Source organism: Myotis myotis, unplaced genomic scaffold (genome assembly GCF_014108235.1).
Source record: "Myotis myotis isolate mMyoMyo1 unplaced genomic scaffold, mMyoMyo1.p scaffold_m19_p_15, whole genome shotgun sequence".
In the NCBI taxonomy this organism is placed as follows: domain Eukaryota; kingdom Metazoa; phylum Chordata; class Mammalia; order Chiroptera; family Vespertilionidae; genus Myotis; species Myotis myotis.
This window is the reverse complement of record NW_023416319.1, coordinates 36,043,206-36,067,178: the sequence shown is the minus strand read 5'-3', so window position 1 is coordinate 36,067,178 and position 23,973 is coordinate 36,043,206. Positions and strand designations below refer to the sequence as shown.

Sequence of the window (23,973 nt, the reverse complement as noted above, 5' to 3'; positions counted from 1 at the left end):
TAATATATTTTATTTTTAATTCTTTCACCTTATGTGAATAATACATGAACATTCAGCAGTACTTTTTTTATGCTTTCATAGATGCAAAAGTAGTAGCAGTGTTGATGAAAAATTTGGTTTAAACTTGCTTATCTTCATTTTGCTATTAAACATGAAGTAGCTTAAATCCGTATTAGAGTCTAAGAATTGGAAAGAATCTTTAATATTTTAGAAATTACCCCTTGCCAAAATGAGAAATGGGATCCTTCAATCACAGACTTGTCAAGTTAGTTTTCATTGAGATTCTTCTTAATAGTTTCTAGTTACTGGAAGCTGAAAGCTCACTACTTTATGAATAACTCTGCTTATTTTGGTAGTGTTTATCAGAAAAGTTGTTCCTTCTTTGTGTGGAGCTAGAATTGGCGTCCCTAGAAATTTTACTTATAAGGCACTACCTTTCCAATTTCCCAAACCTTTTAAATAATAGTACATAATTATTGTTTGTCCTCCTCATCTCCAGGCCAGACATCCTCATTTCTTCTAATGATCCTAATAATCCATGATTTTTTTCATTTCTTTGACACACCTTAGTTTATAATTGTTTCTCTTATATTCTGATGTCCCAAATTGAACAAGACATTCAGAGATGGTATAAACAATGCAGAATATGAAGGGACTGTTACTACTCCCTTGGTCTTAGCAGTTTGTGTCAAAAATTTACCCCCACTTTTTAATATATAGCTTGTATTGATTTTGTGTCTTGAAATTCTCTAAAATTCTTTCACATGAATTTCTGGGAAGCTAGATCTTCTTTATATTCTACAATGTAGTTGATTTTTTTAATCCTAAAAATTGGACCTAACCTTTTCCCCGTTAAGGTTGGGATTAATCCTTATTCCAGCTTGATCGTTTAAAAATGTAGTTTTTTTTATTATATTTTATGATATATTTCAGAATTATTCTGTCATTTGTTGTTTGTCATATAAAGATAGCCTTCAAATCATAGTGTGTAAGAACAAAGATGAAAAGATAGCATGTTCTAGGTTAAAAACAGTACTATTATTCAGTACTCTTTGCCAGATACAAATGCATCAAGAACTGTCATCCAGCCCATATTTCATTGACTTACATATCATAGGTTGTCGTGATAAAAGTAACCTTTCATCTTTATTCATTTAGTTAGTTTTAAATTTAAATTTAATTTTTAATTACAGTTTACATTCAGTATTATTTCATTAGTTTCAAGTGTCAGGCATAGTGGTTAGACAGTCATATATATACTTTATAAAGTGTTGCCCACAATATTTCTAGTACCAACCTGGCACCATACATAGTTATTACAATATTATTGCTTATATTCCCTATGCTGTACTTTCTATCCCTGTGACTGTTTTGTAACTATCAACCTGTACTTCTTAATCTCTTTACCTTTTTCACCCAGTCCTCCACACACCATACCTCTGGCAAACATCAGTCTATTTTCTTTATCTAAGTGTCTGTTTCTGTTTTGTTTGTTTATTTTATTCTTTAGATTCCACATATGAGGGAAATCAAATGGTATTTGTCTTTCTCTGATTGACTTATTTTACTTAGCATAATACCCTCCAGCTCCATCCATGCTGTTGCAGGTAGGAAGATTTCATTCTTCTTTATGGCCAAGTAATATTCCATTGTATACATGTACCACATCTTTTTTATCCACTGTTAATGTGCACTTGGGTTGCTTTTCTATCTTGGCTAATGTAAATAATGCTACAGTGAACATAAGGGTACATGTATTCTTTAAAACAAATGTTTTGGACTTCTCCAGATATATACTCAGAAATGGAATTGCTGGGTTATAAGGCAGTTACATTTTTAATTTTTTGAGGAACCTCCATACTGTTTTTCCATAGTGGCTGCACCAATCTGCATTCCTATCACAGCACTGCAGTTCCCTTTTCTCCATATCCTGGCCAACACTTGTTGTTTGTTGATTTATTGATGATAGCCATTCTTACAAATATGAGGTGATATCTCATTGTGGTTTTAATTTGCATTTCTGATGATTAGTTATGTGAGGCATAATTTCATGGGTACATTGGTCATCTTTATGTCCTCTTTGGAGAACTATCTATTCAGGTTCTCTGCCCATATTTTAGTTGGATTTTTTTTTTTATGGTGTTGTGTTGTATGAGTTATTCAGAGATTTGAATATTAACCCCTTTTCGGATGTATTATTGGCAAATATGTTCTCCCAATGAGTGTGTTGTCTTTTTTATTCGCTTTGCTGTGTAAAACTTTTTAGTTGGATATAGTTCAATCTGTTTATTTTTTCTTTTGTTTCTCTTGTTCAAGGAGATATAGCCAAAGAATATTGCCAAGAAAAATGTCTTGAGATTTTACTGCCTATGTTTTCTTTTAGGATTTTTATGGTTTCCAGATGTACATTTAAGTCTTTAATCCATCTTGAGTTTATTCTTGAATATGGTGTAGAAAGGTGTATTAATTTATTTTTTTCATGTATCTGTCCAATTTTTTCAACATAACTTATTGAATATACTCTGTTTACTCCATTGTGTGTTTTTTGCCTCCTTTGTCAAATATCAGTTTTGTTTGGGTTTCTTTCTGGGCTCTCTATTCTGTTCCATTGATCTGTATGTCTGTTTTTGCCAGTACCATGCTATTTTAATTACCGTGGCCTTGCATTATAGTTTGAAATCAGGTAGCATAATATCTCTATGTTTTTTCTTCTTTCTCAGGAATGCTATGGCATTTGAGGTCTTTTGTGCTACCATATGAGTTTGTTATTATTTGTCCTACTTCTGTGAAAGGTGGATTGCATTGAATCTATAGATTTTTTGAGTTATTATGGACATATTAGTGTTTTTAATTCTTCCTATCCATGAGCACAGTATATGTTTTCATTTATTTGTATCTTCTTCACTTTCTTTCTTGAGTGTCTTATAATTTTCCAAGTACAGGTCTCTTTTCCTCCTTGGTTAAACTTAGTCTTATGGATTTTTATTTTTACTTTTTATTCAATTACAAATGGGATTGTTTTCTTAATTTCCCTTTCTGATAGTTCCTTATTGGTGTACAAAAATGCAACCAATTTCTGGATATTTATTTTGTGTCCTGCTACTTAACTGAATTCATTTATCAGTTTTAGTAGTTTTTGTTTTTTGTGTGGGATCTTTAGGATTCTCTATATGTATTATCATGGTATCTACAAATAATGACAGTTTTACTTCTACTTGTCTAATTTGGATGCATTTTATTTTTTCTTGTCTGATTGCTGTGGCTAGAACTTCCAATACTACATTGAATAAAAGTGGTGAAAATGAACCTCTTTGTCTTGTTCCTGCTCTTAAGGGAAAAGCTTTCATTTTTTTCCTGTTGAATATGATATTTATGAGTTTGTCGTATATGGCCTTTATTACGTTGAGATATGTTTCCTCTGTCCCCCCTTTGCTGAGCGTTTTTATCATAAATGAGTTCTGAATATTGTCAAGTGCTTTTTATGCATCCATTGATATGAATATATGATTTTTATCCTTCATTTTATTTAGGTAGTGGATCACATTAATTGTTTTTGCAGATGTTGAACCAAACTTGCATCCCAGGAATTAATCCCACTTGATCAGGGTAAATGATATATATTTTTAAAATATATTTTTATTGATTTCAGAGAGGAAGGGAGAAGGAGAGAGAGATAGAAACATCCATAATGGGAGAGAATCATTGATCAGCTGCCTCCTCTACCCTCCTATTGGGGATCAAGCCCACAAACAATATGTATTATCATGTGCCCTGACTGGGAATCGAACCATGATCCCATGATTCATAGGTTGACCATTGAGCCACACACCGACTGGGCAATGATCTTTTTAGTGTATTGCTGAATTTGATTTGCTAATGTTTTAATAAAGATATTTGCATCCATGTCCATCAGGGATATTGGTGTATATATACATATACACACTAGAGACCCAGTGCACAAAATTTGTGCACACGGGCAGGGGTCCCTCAGTCCGGCCTGCACCTTCTCGCAATCCAGGAACCCTCAGGGGATGTCCGACTGATGGCTTAGGCCCACTCATCAGTCGGACATCCTTAGCGCTACTATGGAGGTGGGAGAGGCTTCTGGCTGAGCGGCGCTCCCCCTGTGGGAGTGCACTGACCACCAGGGGACAGCTCCTGTGTTGAGTGAGATCAGGATAAAACCGGCTCTCTAACATCCCTTGAGGGGTCCTAGATAGCGAGAGGGTGCAGGCCAGGCTGAGGGACCCCACTGGTGCACAATCAGGGCCGGGGAGGGACACAGGAAGTTGGCCATCTGGGGAGGGACTGTGGGATGGTTCCAGGGCATGTCTGGCCCATCTTACTCAGTCCTGATCAGCCAGACCCCAGCAGCAAGCTAACCTATTGGTCTGAGCGACTGCCCACTGGTGGCCAGTGCATGTCATAGTGACTGATCGACCGGTCGACTATCTGCCCCCTGGTGGTCAGTGCACGTCATAGTGAGTGGTTGAGCAGCCTTAGCATATCATTAGCATGTTATGCTTTGATTGGTTGACCAGATGACCGGGCACTTAGCATATTAGGCTTTTATTATATAGGATGGTCTTCTTTTGGAATCAGGGTAATGCTGGCCCCATAAAATGAGCTTTGGAGCCTTCCCTCCTCTTGAATTTTTTTTAATAGTTTCAGAAGGAGAGGTGTTAATTCTTTTCTAAATGTTTGGTAAAATTCACCTGTGAATCCATTTGATCCAGGACTTTTGTTTGTTGGGAGGTTTTTTTATTTTTTATTACTGCTTCAGTTTTGTTATGTGTAATTGGTCTCTTCAGATTTTCTGTTTCTTCTTGATTCAGTCTTGGAAAATGATATGTTTTTAGGAATTTATTCATTTCTTCTAGGTTGCCCAATTTGTCGCCTTATTTTATTTTCTTATAATCATTTGTATTTTTGTGGTGTCAGTTGTTACTTCTCTTTAATTTCTGATTTGAGTCCTCTTTCTTTTTTTTCTTGATGAAACTTGTTAAAGGTTTATCGATCTTCTTTATTTTTTCAAAGAACCAGCTCCTGGTATTATTGATCTTTGCATTGTTTTCTTTTGGGACCTTTTTTTTTTTTTTTACTATTTCTTTTGTGGTCTTTATTTTTTCTTCCCTTCTACTCATGTTGGGCTTTCTTTGTTGTTGTTTTTTAATAGTTCCTTTATGTGTAAGGTTAGATTGTTTGATATTTTTCTTGTTTATTGAGGTAGGCCTGTAATGCTATGAATTTTCCTCTTAGACTTTAGGTTGTTGTTCTCATTTCCATTGTTTCAAGGTATCTTTTTATTTATTTCTTGGTCTTATTGTTAACTCATTCACTGTTTAGTTACATGTTATTTAGGCTTCATGTCTTTGTCTGTTTTTCAGGGTTTTTTTTTTCTTGTAATTGATTTCTCATTTCATTACTTTGTGATCAGAAAACTTACTTGATATGATTTGTCTTTTTTAATTTATTGAGACTTCTTTTGTGTCCTAACATGGTCTATCCTAGAAAATATTCCATGGGGACTGAAGGGTCCCGGGTTCAATTCCAGTCAAGGGCACATGCCCTGGTTGCAAGCTCAATCCCCAGTAGCAGGCGTGCAGGAGGCAGCCGATCAATGATTCTCTCTCATCATTGATGTTCCTATTTCTCCCTCTCCCTTCCTCTCTGAAATCAATAAAAAATATATTTAAAAAAATATTTCGTACCAATCCCTTCTGGCATGGAAAGTTTCTGTTGAGAAATTAGCTACAGTCTTATGGGAGCTCCCTTGTAGCTAACTAACTGTCTTTCTCTTGCAGCTTTTAAGATTATTTCTTTATCATTAACCTTTGCCACTTTAATCATGATGTGTCTTGGTGTGGACTTGTTTGGGTTTATCTTGTTTTGGGCCTTTATGCACTTCCTGGATTTGTGTGTCTCTTTTCTTCACCTGGTTACTGAAGTTTTCGGTCATTACTTCCTCAAATGGGTTCTCAATTTCTGGTTGTCTCTTTTCGTTTTCTGGTATCCTTATGATGTGCCTGTTATTAAGTTTGATGTTGTCCCAGAAGTCCCTTAAATTATCCTCCTTTTTTAAGTCCTTTTTCCAGCTTTGATTGGGTGTTTTCTGCTACCTTGTCTCTGAAATTGCTAATTCGATCTTTTGATTCATCTAATCTGCTCTTCTTTCCTTCTAGTGTTTTCTTCATTTCAGATATTGTGTTCTTTATTTCTGACTGGATTTTTTTTATGGTTTCTAGTTCCTTTTTTATGCTTGCTATCTCTTTGTTTAACTTAAATATTTTAAGCTTCCTTATAGCCAGTGTTTTGAATTCTATATCTGGTAGATTGCTTGGCTCCAATTTTATTTAGTTATTTTTCTGGAGATTTCTCCAGTTCTTTCATTTGGGCCATGTTCCTTTGTCTCCCTATTTTGGCTGCCTTTATCTATTCGTTTCTGGGTATTAGGTGGATAGGTCTGCTATGTCTGTCTCCCAGTCTTGGTATGGTGGCTTTATGTAGTAGGTGTTTTGTGGGACTCAGTGGTGCAGACTCCCTGATTGAGCTATGTGCTCCATAAATGTCCCTTATGTGGATTATGTGAGCCCTCCTATTGTAGTTGAGTCTTGATTGCTGTTGGCCCCTCCATGGTTGGGATTGTTCCTCAGGCTGGCTGGCTGTAAGGATTGACCCTGACCACAGTGCACGAGCTTCTGTATAATAGGGGCTGACCCCATGAAGCAGAATTCACACCAGCAGGGTCTTGTGTCTATGGAGTTTTCCCTTTGGGTTTGTCACTTGTGGAGCTAATTGGCTCATGCTCTGATGCGGTCTGAATCTTGCCACCTGGTATTTGGTTCTGGGGCCTCCTGGGAAGGACTTGAATGCAGGTCAGTGTCAGACACTGCCTGTGATCAGCCCTTGGCTACCTGTTAGGTTGGAGCTACAAAGCAATCCACAGTTGGTGGCTGCCCCTACTGTACCTGAGTGCAATATGGGAGGGGCCAAGTAATTTACTGAGGCCAGTTTCCACCAGTACCAATCCTGGCACAGTTCAGCAAAGGGTTCAAGGCATCCCAGAATACCCCTCTGCTTGTTGGCTACCTGTTAGACTCAGTAACTGAAAGAGCCTCTGACAGTACATGAGTTGTATGAGGTAGGGGCCACTGGTATTCACAAGATTGATACAGATTCAAGCTCAGCACCAATGTTGGGTCTGAAGCTCCTCAGCACAAGTTTCAGGGTACACTAAGGCCAGATACCACCTTCCTGGGGCCTGTGGACCTTTGTGGTTGGGTGGAGTCTCAGAATCATTAGGGTAAAAGGGCAGTGGAGTTCATCAGGCTAAAATAGATTAAGATTTATTGTGTGGAGGAAGGGCTCTGAACAGGAATGGTGGTGCTCACTGGATCTTGCCAGTACATACGGCCTTCATTCCAGAGCCACATACCTCAGTTTCTTCCTGTGTCTGACACCCCCCTGAATCTGCCCAAACATCAAAAGCCTTCCAAGAAAGACTGTACCGCAGGACCAGACTGACTTCAGCTAGCTGATTTCTCCCCAGGTTGCAAGCTTGCCAGGGTGGGACCACAGGCAGCAGGGAAGGTGGGGCTAGTGTATCTGCCCAGGCTTATGCCATATATATGAAGGGGATTGCTAGACCCAGGAAAGATGGCATCTCTGTGGTATAAGGACGGGGACTCAGCACAGGAACATTGGTGGGTGTCTCTCCATCCATCTTGCTGAAGCTACACAACCCAGTCTTTTTCTGTGTGACCCCAGTCTGCTCTGAGCTGCCATCCCTCAAGGTGAATGTCTGTGAATGAGATTTTGTGTGCTAGCCCTTTAAGAAGGCACCTGGGTTTCTAGGAGTCTCCAGACTCTTACTGGAAGACAGAATTACTGCTGATTTCACAGCCAAATTTTATGTGGGTTCCTTTTCCTGGCACTGGTTCTCTAGGCTAGGGAGCCCATGTGGAGTTGAGACCCCTTACTTCCCAAGGGGGTGACCTTTGCAGCTGAAATAATGCTTCTGATTCTCATCCGATGCACATGGGTGTGAGGTCAGCCCTTTTCACTTCTCCTTCCTACCAGTCTCTAGGTTGCTTCTTTTGTATATCCTTAGTTATAAGACTTCTGTTCAGATAGTTTTTAGTTGGTTTTTCAAGTTGATTGAAAAATAGTTTAGTTGTAATTCTATAGTTTAGTTGTCATTTGGATTTGATCCTGGATAAAAGTGAGTGTAATTTTCACCTACTCTGCCACCATCTTGGATCCACCAAGTAACCTTTTTTAAATTAAAATATATTTAATTTCTATTTAAATTACTCTCAATGAATATACAGAGTGGGGCAAAAGTAGGTTTGCAGTTGTTTGTACACAAACCATAGCATTTACTCTTTTTTTTTAAATTTCAAAGAGGAAGGGAGAGGGAGAGATAGAAACATCAATGATGAGAAGGAATCATTGATTGGCTGCCTCCTGCACGCCCCCCACTGGGGGATCGAGCCTGCAACCTAGGCAGATTGAGCCTGCAACCTAGGCATGTGCCCTTGACTGGAATTGAACCCGGAACCCTTCAGTCTGCAGGCTGACACTCTATCCACTGAGCCAAACCAGCTGGGGCACATTTATTCTTTTTTTTTTTTTTAATTAAATCTTTATTGTTCAGATTATTACATTTGTTCCTCTTTTTCACCCCCCCCCCATAACTCCCCTCCTCCCAGTTCCCTCCCCACCCACTGTCCTCATCCATAGGTGCACGATTTTTGTCCAGTCTCTTCCCGCCTCCCTGACACCCCTTTGCCTCCCCCCCAAGAATAGTCAGTCCATTCCCTTTCTATGTCCCTGATTCTATTATAATTACCAGTTCATTCTGTTCATCAGATTATTTATTCACTTGATTCTTAGATTCACTTGTTGATAGATGCATATTTGTTGTTCATAATTTGTATCTTTACCTTTTTCTTCCTCTTCCTCTTCTTAAAGGATACCTTTCAGCATTTCATATAATCCTGGTTTGGTGGTGATGAACTCCTTTAGCTTTTCCTTATCTGTGAAGCTCTTTATCTGACCTTCAATTCTGAATGATAGCTTTGCTGGATAAAGTAATCTTGGTTGTAGGTTCTTGGCATTCATCACTTTGAATATTTCTTGCCACTCCCTTCTGGCCTGCAAAGTTTCTGTTGAGAAATCAGCTGACAGTCGTATGGGTATTCCCTTGTAGGTAACTGAGTTTCTTTCTCTTGCTGCTTTTAAGGTTCTTTCTTTGTCTTTTGCTCTTGGCATTTTAATTATGATGTGTCTTGGTGTGGTCCTCTTTGGATTCCTTTTGTTTGGGGTTCTCTGCACTTCTTGGACCTGTAAGTCTATTTCTTTCACCAGGTAGGGGAAGTTTTTGTCACTATTTCTTCAAATAGGTTTTCAATATCTTGCTCTCTCTCTTCTTCTGGCACCCCTATAATTCTGATGTTGGTACGCTTGAAGCTGTCCCAGAGGCTCCTTACGCTATCTTCGTATTTTTGGATTCTTTTTTCATTTTGCTTTTCCGGTTGGGTGTTTTTTGCTTCTTCACATTTCAGTTCTTTGACTTGATTCTTGCGCTCCTCTGGTCTGCTGTTGGGTGTCTGTATAATATTCTTTATTTCAGTCAGTGTATGCTTAATTTCTAGTTGGTTCTTTATCACAACATCAAGGGTCTCATTAGATTTCTTGAGGATCTCACTACATTTATTGGCAGTTTTTAGAAAATTATTGAAAGACCTTAAAAGTGTGGTTTTGAGCTCCATATCTTCCATTTCTGACATCTGTGTCCTGTATCTTTGTCTCCGCATTTTTTTTATGCTTTCTTGGTGCAACCCCTAGTGGTCTTTATGCGCAGTCTTGTTGTAGTTAAGCCTAGATTGTTGTAGGTAATACTGGCGGGGATTTGACCTCCAGGCCAACTGAGAATCAGATGTGTCTGCAGTGAGAGAACTTCTGTCCTCTAGGGAGGTACTAATCTAGCCTTTGCCTGAGGCTATCCGGCAAATGGCTCTGTGCAGGGCTTGGGCGGGGTGGATCGCACGGGATCAACAGGGTGGGCCAGAGCGAGCAGTTATGGCTGCTCTCAGCCTCATCCCCAGGGGCTCTGCCTCTCCGAGTCCCAGCAACTGCTGCAAACCTCGGAGAGAAAGCTGCCTTCGAGTTCTGACCGAAGCCAGACAGTCCCGCTTCTCCCATTTGAGTCTGGGTCCCTAAAGACTCGCCCGGATCTGGAGCTCAGAGTCTGCGACTCCCTTCCGATTGAAAACGCCAACTGCGCCCTCAGCCACCAGCCCGCTCTGCATGCACTCCGCACCTTAGTATTTGACTTCAGAACTGCGCCTCCTCTGAGTCTCGGTATGCATTTCTCTTTCCTCCTAGTTGTAGGACTTCCACTCAGCCAGCGTTCCTGTGGTTCTGGGTGATGTCCGTTCCGTCTTTTAGTTGTATTTTTGAAGTGGTTGTTCGAGGCAGCAAACTCCTACGTTAACCTATGCCGCCATCTTGGTTCTCTCCACATTTATTCTTATATTATTATTTTTTAAATATATCTTTATTGATTTCAGAGAGGAAGGGAGAGGGAGAGATAAAAACATCAATGATGAGAGAGAATCATCGATTGGCTGCCTCCTAAATGCCCCCTACTGGGGATCGAGCCCACACCCCAGGTATGTACCCTTGACCAGAATTGAACTGGGACCCTTCAGTCTGCAGCCAACGCTCTATCCACTGAGCCAAACCAGCTAGGGTTTATATTATTATTTATTAATTATGGCATTCTTTTCCATAGGAACAATTATAAATCTACTTTGTACCACCCTGTATTTTGCTCTTAGTAATCACTGTTGTTTTGTTTTTATGATTCTAATCATCCATTTCAGATTTTGTTTTGAACTCAAGTTTATTAGGTGTAGTTTGTAACTTGCCCCCTTTCTCCTTTATAAATATTAATAGATGCCTGTCTCTAATATGTTGTTAATGACATGATATTTTTTAAAGACTACCAGAAATGGCTGAGTTTATATCAATTTAATATTCTAACCTGTAACTTATTTAAGCCATCTAAACTTGATTTTTAGTTCAATAAAAGTATAAAGATTTTCTTACTATTTTTTGTAATATTAGGAAACTGAAATTGGCCTTAAATATCCAACACTAGAAAATACGTAATTAAACTTAATGCACATTTACTAGATAAACTATTTATTAAGTAGATGTTTAAAATCATGGCACTGTAATAACATGAAAAAAGAGTACTAAGTAAAATGAGTGATGTAAGTTGAATGTATCTTGAAACTTATTAACAAATATACTTTTGAAAAAAAGCTGAAAGTGCAATGAATGACATGGTTAACTGCTTGACTTCTTGGTTAAAGCTGTGGGATCCTTTTTATTCATTTATTTTGCTTTTTCAAATCATCTTTAACACAATTTTGTTACTTATAAAGGAAACTGATTCTGTTTTGTGTTTTTGTTTATTTTTAACAAAAAAAGGCTTCTCTACCTGTCCTTTATGGTTTAGTATGTTTTTAATCTTTAGTTTACACTTTACATATTAAAAATATTTTTCTTGAGAAAAAAACAGTAACAAAATAGGAATTAAATAAACTTTCCTTTTAACTATTAGTGTTTTATCATCTTTCCATGTGTTCTTTTTCTGAACATAGCTTCTAAAACTCCTTTATTTGAAACATAAAAAACGAAACAAAATATCTTTACTTAAGTTGCTTTCTTTTCCTAATCCTGCTTATTTCTTCTCTCTGAAGGGTGACGTAACTGTCAGTAAAGCATATTAAAAATATATAAATTTATTATGTTTTACCTCTTTTCTTTGTTTATCTATGATTTTTGCAGTTTCTTCTAGACTGGTTTCATTTTCTTCCATTTTAAGTTCAAAGTTTAAAGTTTTATTCAGCAGATGGCAAAACACCCTGCTCTTTGTCACTTCATGCCAATAAGCGTGAAAACAATACAGTTCTTCTACACTATCTTACAATGTAAAAATCATTCAACTATGAATTAGGAAATCCAGGTTCTAGTACCAAAGCTTCTATAACGAAAAATTTTTAACAAGAAAAGTCACAGTCTCTGAGTGTTCATACCTTCATCTGTAAAAATTAGACTACTAATCCGTGAAGTTCCATTTTCATTTTTAACAGCCTGATTTTCTTTTCAACATTTTTAAAATATATATTTCTTTATTGATTTCAGAGAGGAAGAGAGAAGAAGAGAGAGATAGAAATATCAATGATGACAGAGAATCATTGATTGGCTGCCTCCTTCACAAACCTCACTGAGGGTGCTGCTACCCAGGCATGTGCCCTTGGCTGGACTCAAACCTGGGACCCTTCAGTCCGCAGGCTGACACTCAATCCACTGAGCCAAGCCAGCTAGGGTGTCAACATTTTTATTGATTTTTTTTTTAATTTTTTTTTTTAAACTTTTTTTTGGTAGGAGAGCGAGGAAGGGAGAGGGACAGAGAAAAACATTGATGTGAGGGTGGAGCATCAATTGGCTGCTTCCTGTATGCTGACCGCCAGGGGATCGAGACCACAACCTAGGTTAATGCCCTGACCAGGAATTGAATTGGCAACTTTTTGGTGCATGGGACAACGCTCAACACACTGAGCCATACCGGCCAGGGCTGACCTGTTTTTCTTTATTTTTTTTCCAATTTTTTTCGTCATTTTTTTCTTCCTCTGATTTGAAAACACCCTTTACCTTCAATTAAATTTCCATGCTCATGTGATGCTATATTTTAGGACTTTCTAAATTGTACATTGATGACTGTTAATTTATACTCCCAAGTTCACACAGGGTTTGTAGTAATTGGAACATTAAAATATATTGTAATATTTGTTAGGGTTAGTTTCTTATCATTTATTTATTTTTCCTTCCTTCCTAGAACACTCCTGATTATATTTGCTTTTTCATAAAGTTGATTTGTCTGGTTCAAAAATGTTTTTGGAATTTTTTATCAAAGTTATATTAAAGTTATGAAATAATTTGTAGGAAAATTACATATTTATTATTGACAGAGGTTTAAAGGGAAAATATCAAGTATTCAGAATATTACATATGAGTAAGGGAAACAAAGTAAATTATGAAACATGATTACTATATTAATGCATTTTGAGGTATCTACTTCTGAAGTAGTGATACTTCTAGTGGTTTTGAAAGAATTAAATAACTCACATAAGTTGGTTAAGCATTTAATTCTAGTTATGTTTGGCTTTATGTGGTAACAGGATATAAATATGACTATGTCCTAGTAACAGGAGACCATTAAATTTCAGATCTCAAAATACAGTTTTAATTATTAATTTATTTGTACATAGGATATATGGTTATCTGAGTTGCACACATCTGCAAAGTTGTAGAAAGAGAAAAGTGAGTAAAACCTCATAATATTGGGAGGAAAGAGGGTCTAATCCGGGAGATTCTGAAAGTGAAGTCAAAGAGATGATAAACTCTGGCGACTATTTAGAATATGTGCTGTATTAGTATTCAGAAAGCCTAGAATGAAAAAATAAAGGACACTGAGGTCAGCCATCGTGCTTATTGGAAAATACAGTGACTATTTGCATAGAATGTGATACGTTTTCATATTCTCAGCAATGATTTTTTTTTAGCTAAATTTATGTCATTAAAATCAACGGCATGATATCTGCAAAGTTAAAAAAAAAATAAAAAAGGACACATTGTTTTGCACTCCCCTCCTCTGATGCCTGAGGCAGTTATCAAGGATTTAGTGAAGAAATTAAAGGAGCCCTAGTTCTTCATGTATTAACTTGACTATTTAACCGGATTATAATTTTTTTATTCCTTTGATTTTTCTATTAATGTCTGTTTCCTTCTAAAAGTCTGTAAAGTGTGCTAGTGTAGGAATTTAGTTGTGTTTTCTTTACCATTGTGTCCCCAGGGCCAAGAACAGTGCCTTGCACATACAAAACATTCAATACATATTGGTTGAATGTGGATGTGCTACGTGCTTTAGGGAGGTGTAAAGAGTTCTTAAAATCAGTAAGGTTAAATTCCTATCATGTGGAAATTGTTAAAGAACTCATAGTCTATGGATGATATGAAACTGTGCTATACAACCTTGGTAGTACCTAGAAGATCTTCATGTATTCATTAATGTGAAGAAGTTAATCCTTTGGATATTATTACCATGATTTAGGAGTTACTCATTTGATTATATATTTTCATAGATTTCTAGTACAATATGGCATATTGAAAAATATTTTCCTGAATCTAATTTAGCCTTCCTATAAGACCATATCAAGTTGAAATCCTCTTAGCTACCATTGTTTATCTTCTTTTCCTACCCTTACATATAAAAATATATTTACAATGGTAGGCCATTGAAGTTAGAGATTTTTTATTTATTTATATTTTTTGCAATTTTTTTCCTTTATTAATTAAGATATTACATATGTGTCCTTATCCCCCCAATGCCCCCCCACACACACACACTCATGCCCTCACCCCCCTGCTCTGTGTCCATTGGTTAGGCTTATATGCATGCATACAAGTCCTTTCGTGTTCTCTCCCTCCTACGCCCCACCCCCCATCCCCCCACCCCACCGTCTGATCGATGCTTCTCTGTCTCTGGATCTGATTTTGTTCATCAGTTACGTTTTTTATTTTTTGTAAAGTCTATATATTTACAGAAATTCACTTGTTTGTTTAGGCTTGCCTCTAAGATGAGGGGTTTATTTCTTTTATGGCCCATGACAAATGGAACCAATACATTTATTTTCTCTCAATTGCACAAAAAGGTTCTTATATTATTGGAAGAAACAGATTTTCTTAAGGTAGTCATACAATGTTGCCTTCCTTTTAGCCTCTGTTTACTTTCTCACCTCTGTTGATTTATTCAGCTTGTAACCTAGAAACCAGCTAAAAAGGAAGGAAGTCAGAGATGTGTATTTCTGGGCAGTAACTAGAGTAGTTTCCTCTTCCTCTAACCTCGATTAGCTGTCAGAAAAGACCTTCGCTCTCCCCTCCCCCCAACTAAAGAATTAAAAAGAAAAGGAAAGAAAAATTAACAGTAACTCTTCAACATTCTTCCTTAATCCATTAAGGAAGGTACAGATCAGCCATAAGGGCAACCAATTTAAAGAACGAAATGCTGTTATCCTCAAATTGGTGCTTTTTATTGTCTAAAAGATGGTATCTATCACCCCAAATGAGTTCTAAGGACAGGAGAGAATGAAGAGACTTGATGTAAAAGCCCAGCAACTTAATGCTTGCTACCAAGTAGGTTCTCTAGTAGTATTTTGTTAGTTCATTCCTTTTGTTTGTGTTAGACATTTACCAGAGGACAAACTCAAATTCATATATTTATAAAATATGTCAAGTTCAACTTCAATATTGAAAAGATATTTGTGGCCCTGGCCGTTGTGACTCAGTTGGTTGAGCATGGTCCTGTGCACCAAAATTGGTTCAATTGGTGAAACTGGTTCGATTCCCAGTCAGGGCACATGCCCAGGTTGTGGGTTCAATCAATTGATGTTTCTCTCTGTCTCTCTCTCTTTCTCTCAAAAAAGTATTTTTTTTTAAAAAGGGTGTTTGTGATTTTCAAGTAGTTACACCTCTATGCATTCTCATTTGCATTAAGAATTGATTGTATAGTGTTTCTTTATAGTAATGAAGCATCTCATTTTATTCCAGCCCTGATGTAGAATGAAATTAAAATAAATGATTTTAATTCTGTGTTTATTTTGATTTTATAAAAATTATCACAATCTCTGTCATTAGGAATATATAAATATTATGGCAATTGTTAGCTAATTGTAGTTCTGTGTGTTATTTGATTCTGTAGGGGCCTGATAGTACTTGAGGAACAAAAACAGCTATTTTCAAATTCATATGAAACCTAAATTTATGTGAGATTGTAAGATGAATCCTGTAAACCAACAAACTCACTCTCTAATATACAATAAATGGTAGAAATGTAGTATGGAATGTATTTAAAATTTGGTAGTTTATAATATAATAACCCGCATAAAATATTTTGTGTTTCTTTGTTGTTTGGGGCTCATAATAAGGCTGCCATATTTATGCAGTTTTTTGGTTTTTGGTAACTTATATGACATTGCAAATTATTTTTCCCCCATATAGTGTTTTATAGCCATGTCTTACATGAGTTGTTTATGAATGACTTCTTTGGCTGTTGTGTATGATTTAATATTTACTGGACTCATTCTTTGAAAAATACTTCTTTCTAAAGTTTTGTAGTTTAGCACCATCAATGTTCTAAAGCTATATATTACTAACATTCTTAGAATAGCCATTATGCATATCTTGCATTTATAACAAAAAATGGATTGATCGAGATTTTTATAAGTGCAAGTCCATTATATACTAAATTCAAAATATCTTCAATAGTTAACTTGATGTTTTCCTTTAAAATGAAACTGACAGGACTGGTGGCTTGAAGTTTATCTCTTAACATGACTTGATGAATTGTCTGCATATGTGGTATAAAAAAAATCAATGCGAATTTGTAGATTTCTTGAAATTGAGATGCCTACATGGGCCAAATTTATAATAAAATACAATTCACATACATCATTAAGAAATAAGTGAATGTTTTCTTGCACTTGCAGGTATCTGACTTTTTTTCATATTTAGCGTGTGTATTACACATACAACAAACATCTCAAAATTCAGATTAATCATATTTCTGGTGCTCAGTAGCTATTATGTGTGGCTAGTGGCTACCACGCTGGACAGTACGGTATAACTCCAGTTTAGAAAGAAGTTAAGAGTACATATTAGAGCCCTAGCCAGTTTGGCTCAGTGGATTGAATGTCGGCCTGTGGACTGAAGGATCCTGGGTTCGATTCTGATCAAGGGCACATGCCCAGGTTGTGGGCTCAATCCCCAGTGGGGGGTGTGCAGGAGGCAGCCAATCAGTGATTCTCTCTCAGTGATGTTTTTATCTCTCTCTTCCTCTCTGAAATCAATAAAAATAAAATTTAAAAAAGTACATATTAGATAACATCAGAAAATACATTTTAGTTAAACTTGTCATTAAACTTTTGTCAAATTGTAGAGTTTATTTATAACTAAATTATATTAAATCGTTTTTATAAAGAATGAAAATGTTCCAGGAATATTTTTTAAAATCTGCCAAAATTACTATTACCAGGTTTTTCTTTTGAGTAAAGCGCCTCTGAGATTGTTGGTTATGTCATTTGATTTCACTTAGACTATTTTAAACTTTTTCCTTTAGGTTGTTTATATTAGTATATTTTTAAGGAAAAATGCTTATACTAATAATAAATCCTTTACTTGAAAACACTGAACGTATTTTTGATGATTTAAAGTTATGCTTAATTGTTGTCAACTTGAGAGAGATTTATATAGTATTTGTTTTCTGCACTTTCTCACCTTGTTAAATCTGGAAAGCAAAAACTTTGTATTTGCATTTGCTTTATGAAGGAGACAGTAAACTTGAGCTTTCAGTCTAGCCACTAGTCTGTCTTTGTCTGTTGTTAAAATTATGAGCCAGTCTCTATGGCCGCAGCCAAATGAGTAATCACCAGTAATGTGACTCGCGCTGGAAGTGACTCCATCAGCACCTGTGACGGGGATTAGTTACAGTTTACAGAGCACCGCCTCTTCCCTTCTCTGTGTGCCCTGAGCCAAGTAGTCGTTCTCATTTGGGTGTCTGCACTGTTGGAAGCTACTGCAGTTTGTTTCCACGCAGACAGTACAGTGGGAAAGGCTTTCTCTAGCTGGTGGATAGCTGTTCTCTCTATTTGGAGTATCTTACTGGTTATGTAAGCGACCTCAGGAGAAATTATCCTGACCCAGATCGGAGGATGCAGTAGTGCTTCAGCTGCAGGATTTCTTAGTCGTTAACACCACACTGCTGATGACAAAGAGCGAGTTGTAATCCTCATCACTGCCGGGGTTGAGCCGGAGCAGACAGAAAATCGTCATTTGCTCGTCGGAGATTTGTTAGGTTACAGCCTCTGCTTCGTTTTGTGGTCTTGGCTTTTCCTCCTGTACAATGACGACGTTGCAAGTGATTTCAGAAATGCTTGGTTTGAGAGCCATTTGCCTGTGAGTTTGTGTTGTGTTGTCTTTTTTTTTTTTTTTTTTTGAAGACTGAAATAGTATTTAGGCTAGATAAAAAATACTGCTCAAGAACAAAATGGAAATACCAGCTGTACTTCTTGACCTTTAAAGCCGGGTCGTGGATTTCTGAGATTTAAAGATATTTTAAAATTATCAAGAACAAAGTACGGTTTGTATTTTTCTGCTTCCTTTTTCTTTTGTCTTAATTTACATTTGGTTTTGCTTCTCGGTCTTCGGAATTAAGGTCACTGCCTTTTATAGATCTAGCCTTAGTGTTCTTAGTTTTAAGAATTTTAAACTATTTCATTTGTTTAGAAAGTAGTTTATTGTGTGGGTAAATTCATAACACTGTAAAAAGATTATTTTAAAAACGAGTTTTTTTACAGAAAAATGTTTCAGATTATGTTTTTTAGAATATAATGTTTTAAGTGAGTGGGGGGTGTTTTCTGAGGTTTTTTTGTGTGTGATGTACTCCCATCCCCACCCCCAACTTGTTTGCTAACAGTATCGTGTTTTTCAATAGACCTGCTTGGGTGGGAATTTGGACTTTGTTCTTTCAAGTCACTCCAGGCCTCCCCCCCACCCCCGCCCCCGCTTTTTTTTTTTTTTTTTTTTTTTTACTTCTAAAATGTTGCTTAGATTGTTTTCTGTTTCAGTATATTCTTTAGCAAGATTTATATCAGATTTTTGTAGTTAATGAGCCCAAGTTTTGTACTTGAAAAAGAAATTAAATGTTAACCGGCGATTGTTAAAAACTCGGACTGCAGACATAAACTCTATGAATTTCCAGTTAAATGTTAAATAGTGAGCTTTAACATGGGTTGTTTGACCAGCTGAGTTATGTTGGAGAGGTATAGCTGATTTGTTTTAAAAATGATTTTTCGAGGAGGGCTCATCTGTTTGCCTCTTCCTCATGTGAATGGAATGTGGTGCAGCATGGAGCCCCAAACAGGATACAGTTGTTCTAAGCATTCTTCCTATAGCGTGGTAGGCCCTACTAGAAATGCAGGCTCTCAACTAAGTTATTTATTTTGGCTGCAGACTATTCTTTAAAGTATTGTTAACACTGACAGAGTACCTTAAAAAAACCTCTTAATTCAATGACAAAATTGAAAAAATATGGTTTAACTATGAATCTTAAATTTTAAATTAATTTGGATTTTCGAAGGCTTTTATCAGATGGAATAACAGATTGTTTTTTATTAGGGCTATATTCTACTGTGACTTTCATTTGATGGTAACTCATTGCTTCCCCTTAGGCTATGGAAGTTCCTCATAGAATGATATATCTTTAGTCTTGAATTACTTAGTTATGCATGAGTTCTAGTTTCTTTACATTCCAGTGCACCTATACCCGTGAAATATTTAGTACAGGTTCATAAAAGCAGTAGGATTCATTTTTTTATGTCTAAGTTAATGGTGTTTTCTAAATGTTTGATTAGGCTATAACAGATACATCGTTGATTTACCACTTTAAAAAATTAGTATATGTTTTAACTACTTAGCTGTATATATTGTGTTTAATTTTCCATATAGTAGGGACAGTCACAGATTTTCAGGGTTTCTTGTTTAATATATATTGAAAAATATTTCTTTTAAAAATGTAAAAATATTTATCGGTACTTGGTGGGAACATATTTGTAGTTTAAATATAAGTGCACATTTAAAATTTGCAAGTTGTGGCCCTATTCGCTATTTAAGACACATGGCATACTTTTGACCTCCATTTGTACATGATTGTAAGTATTCCTATATCAGAAATAGAACATTATAAAAGTACTTTTTTAACATTGCTGGTAGCTAAATGCTACCATAAAATGAGAAATTCTTTTTAATTTTGGTCTAGAAACTAAGCTTTTTTCATAACTCAGTAATTTAAATTATAAGTTGGCCTGTTAAAATGTACCCTTAGAACTCTTGATGTACCTTAAAAAACAAGAGTTCTGAGAGATTCTCTTCACAAGAATGTTTTTCATATTATAAAATTACTTAGTCGCATAGGAAATGCAAACCACCTGTATTATTTGCGTAAGAAAAAGGCACTCAGAAGTTTGCTTTTTTTTTTTTTTTTTCAAATCCTACTTAATTGAATTGTATCCTTAGTCATTTAGATAATACCTTTTGTAGACCTTTTTGTTAACCTTCATGCGGTGACCTGACTTGGTACTATTTGAAAAGAAATAGAGCATTTGCTAAAGTTCAAAGATTAAAAGTTCTATGGAAGGTTCCAGTGTTTTCTAGTTGACTAAAAACTAAACAAAGATAAAATATGAAAGTGTTACGTATTTCATGTCAATCAGTCATATACTGTAGACATTTTAGAGTCTAAATAAAATAAATACTCTTTGGTTACAAGCTTTAGTCATTTCTTGGGTAAAATTATGAATAGGACTTTATGAAATGATAATTTTAGGGATTTAGTCTTGGTAAATGAAAGTGTTAGATGGCAACAGTAGTAGCAGGAGATAGCTAAATAATGGGGGAATGTCTGTTTTGAAATGTAATTCTAACCCATATAAAAATAGTTTTGATATATATATGTAGTACATTTCCTTAAAAGGTCAGCCCTAGGACAGGGGAGGGAGAATCTTACTGTGATTCTATTTTTTAAACATAAATACTGAACATTTAAGTGGGAATGTAAGAATATCATGATTTAATTTAGGAAAGAGGATATTGCTTTTAAATTCACGGTGTGGATAGTGTAGAAATAAGGCATGCTTTAAATGCTTATTCTCGTATTACATATTTGTTAGGCTCCTCAATGCTTTTAAAAGGAATTTTATAAATATAGAAATTAACTCCTTAAGAGCCATTTTGAGCTAAGGATCTTGAAAAGTTTTTCCTCGGAGTGTTTATTGTGATTGCCAAGATGTTATATTTAAGACGTTGTAAGAAATGGGGGAAAACACTATGGCTTTTGGATCTCCAGGGGATTTTTACTGTCTGTGCCAAAAGCTTTAGTTTACATAGAAACAGTCTCACGGTTGCCTTGTAAGCAAGAAAATTTTATCCTTGATAAAAGTAATTTAAAAATTGAGTTGGTTGTTAATACCATTTTCCAAACTTAGATTCTATTATAGTAAAGCCATGGTTTGTAAGTTTTAGAACAGTATCATGGATATAAGACTCTTGGTTTCTACTCTAACTGCTTCCACTTCAAAAGCGAGTGTTATAGTCATTTTAAAAAATGCATGCATAATACCTTTATTTCCTTCCTCTTCGTTTCCTGCCTTTCTCACTCCCTCCCCCACGTCAAGGTATGAGTGAAATCCTTTATGTAAAAGATGAGTCTTTAATCAAATGAACATGAATGCTCCTCCCCCCATCCCTCACCCTCGGCCCCTTCCCCCTTTTTAAGTAGTGGCGATCTGGAAAGACTTGACTGAAAGGTGGGTTTTGTGTAATACTTCTTACATCTCTCTTCTTTTCCTGTTCCCCTCCCCCATGTGGCTCTTACTGAAGCGGCTGGATTTTTATTTGTGCTTTGGGTAGGGACAGGGGCGGGGAGTGGGTAGTACACAGGGCGGAGTTAAAAGACCAGATGCATCCTGATTATTGCAAATCCTTGATGTAAGTGAGCTGGAAAAAAAATTATGCGTGTAAATTGTAACTACTCTCTTTTATAAAGAATAATACTCAAATTTTAAATGAGATGGGATAAATATTTTTACCCAGTTTACTTTTTCAGAAGCAATTTCTCCTTTTTTAATCTTAGCAGAATTTTTTATACACATTGTTTCATTATACCCCATAAAAAAACTGCGGCTTAATATATTAAAATTTTTTCATCATCTTTTGTAAATCTACTTCATTCCTTTTTAATAAATACAAAATCTATTGTATGAATAAAAACATTACCCTAGATTATAATATGGAAACTAATTTTAATTGATATCCTAAAACCATTATAATGACAATAATACATTATAATGTATTATAATGTATCTATATACCCTTCATGTTTTTAGGGTAAAACCCAGAAAATAACCATTAGAAAATTTTTTTATCTCTTACCAGATATTCAAACCCCTGGTTGAAAAGCACGTACCCCGTTCAATCACTGCAGTAGAATTCCTTGTAGATAAACAACTGGATTTTTTAGCCGAAGATAGTGCCTTTCAGCCCTACCAGGTAAGAAATTTTACGTTTCTTTTGAAAGTTAACTCTAAATTAAACTTCGCTGATATTCAGATATTCTTTTAAATACTCAATTTTAGCTAACATGTAAGTGTGCACGGAATTCAATACATTTTGATTATAGGGTAAATGATTAATTTATTCAACCAACCAATATATACTGAGAATTTATTATGAGTCAGGCAGCATTCTGTCACTGGGAATATACAAATGAGCAAAAAAAGTCTCTGCTATGCAAAATAATCATTGTTAGAAAATAACTCATTAGATATTAGTATATATTATCTTTTTCTCCAGCTCTAAAAGAATTGGGTGAATTAATGTTATGAAATTAGTATTTACTATATGCATACATAGCAGTTTAGCATAATAGTTCATTTTATTTTTAAGTGGGCATATTCATTTAGATTGTGATTAATTAAAATACGAATACATTTAAATGGGAAAACGTTTTCTAGTAGGCTTTTAGAGTTAAATCATGAAGAAACTCATTAAAAGTCGTGTAAGCTAAATGTTAAATTTTTTATGACATGCTAACAGTTTTTTTTCGGTAGAAGTAAAAATTTTACAGAAGTTTGTTTCTGTATATTTGGATTTTAGGTTAAATTTAATCTGTGTATTTTATAGGCTTTTCTTATATGTTTAAAACAATGTAGTAATTGCATTGAGAAAAAGGATAAGTGAACTAGTTTGACTTTTTTAATGGGGCTGAAAGTCTGTACTCCTAATTTATTTCAGAATACTGTTTTTTTCAATAATAAAATGTTAGAGGCATTGTTTCTATGGGAAGAACATGAGCTTGAGTTAATGAGCAGTGATTTGTTGTGTGTGGAGTTATAATACTTAGGGAATTAGTTATTTGCAACTTCTATTAGATCTACTAAAATGAGATAGTTACCTTAGTCAAATATCACTTCCTATTTTAAACTCTACATAGATGTGTTTTGGTCTTTTCACATTACTTCATTAATAAAAGGTCTCATTTTTGTCCTGTTACCTTTTGCACTTTGTGTGTAGCCAAAAATTCATAGCAAGTCCCAGTTTAATAGTGGAGGTGTTAGAGCTTTTCCCTTGGGTTTTATTTTGTTTTTAATTGTGAATGCCATTTAGCTTACTATATGCCTTAACTATAATTTGTTTTATTTATTTTAGTGGGAATTAGACTAGGCAAGTCTAGGTAAAAATCTGTGGTTTCTGATTAGCAAGCACTCTGGAAGTTTCAGCTTGGATTTGATTTAGAGAAGTGAAATCATTATGTAGAAATTACTTTAAAAAGCTAGACCCTTTGCCAGATGGCCTAATACTCTACAGTATGTATATTAAAAGTTATCATGATTAAAAGAATGTGCTAACATTTCATAGGTTTGTGGGTGTGGTATTTTTTTTTTTTCATTTTTAAAGCTGTTTCAGAGTCTCATAATTCTATCGTTTTATTAAAAATAAAGGCACATGCCCTGGCCGGTGTTGCTCAGTGGAAAGTGTCGGCCTGAACATCGAACAGGTCTTAGGTTCACTTCCTGGTCAAGGGCACATACCTGGGTTGCAGATTCAATCCCCAGCACCAATCGATCTCAATCAATCTCAATCAATATCTCTCTCTCTCTCTCTCTCTCTCTCTCTCTCCCCCCCCCTTTTCTCACTTCCCCTCCCTCTCTTTCACCTTCCCTCTCTTCCTCCCTCCCTCCCTCTCTCTCTAAAAATCAATGGGAAAAATATGCTCAGGTGAAGAGG

At 35.8% G+C, this 23,973-nt stretch overlaps 1 protein-coding gene across 13 annotated transcripts in view; it reads left to right on the top strand.

Annotated features, from left to right (window-relative positions):
* JMJD1C (jumonji domain containing 1C) overlaps positions 1-23,973 on the top strand; it is a 252,566-nt gene that overhangs the window by 142,732 nt on the left and 85,861 nt on the right. For 10 of the 13 annotated variants that reach the window (XR_004972207.1, XM_036336855.1, XM_036336854.1 and 7 more), the window contains one exon: positions 22,123-22,236. Coding sequence is in view for 7 of the 13 variants with exons in the window: in XM_036336854.1 (XP_036192747.1) it covers positions 22,123-22,236 (114 nt within the window). In the remaining 6 variants the exon portion in view is untranslated. The other 3 variants (XM_036336857.1, XM_036336856.1, XM_036336858.1) reach the window with 3 other exon arrangements.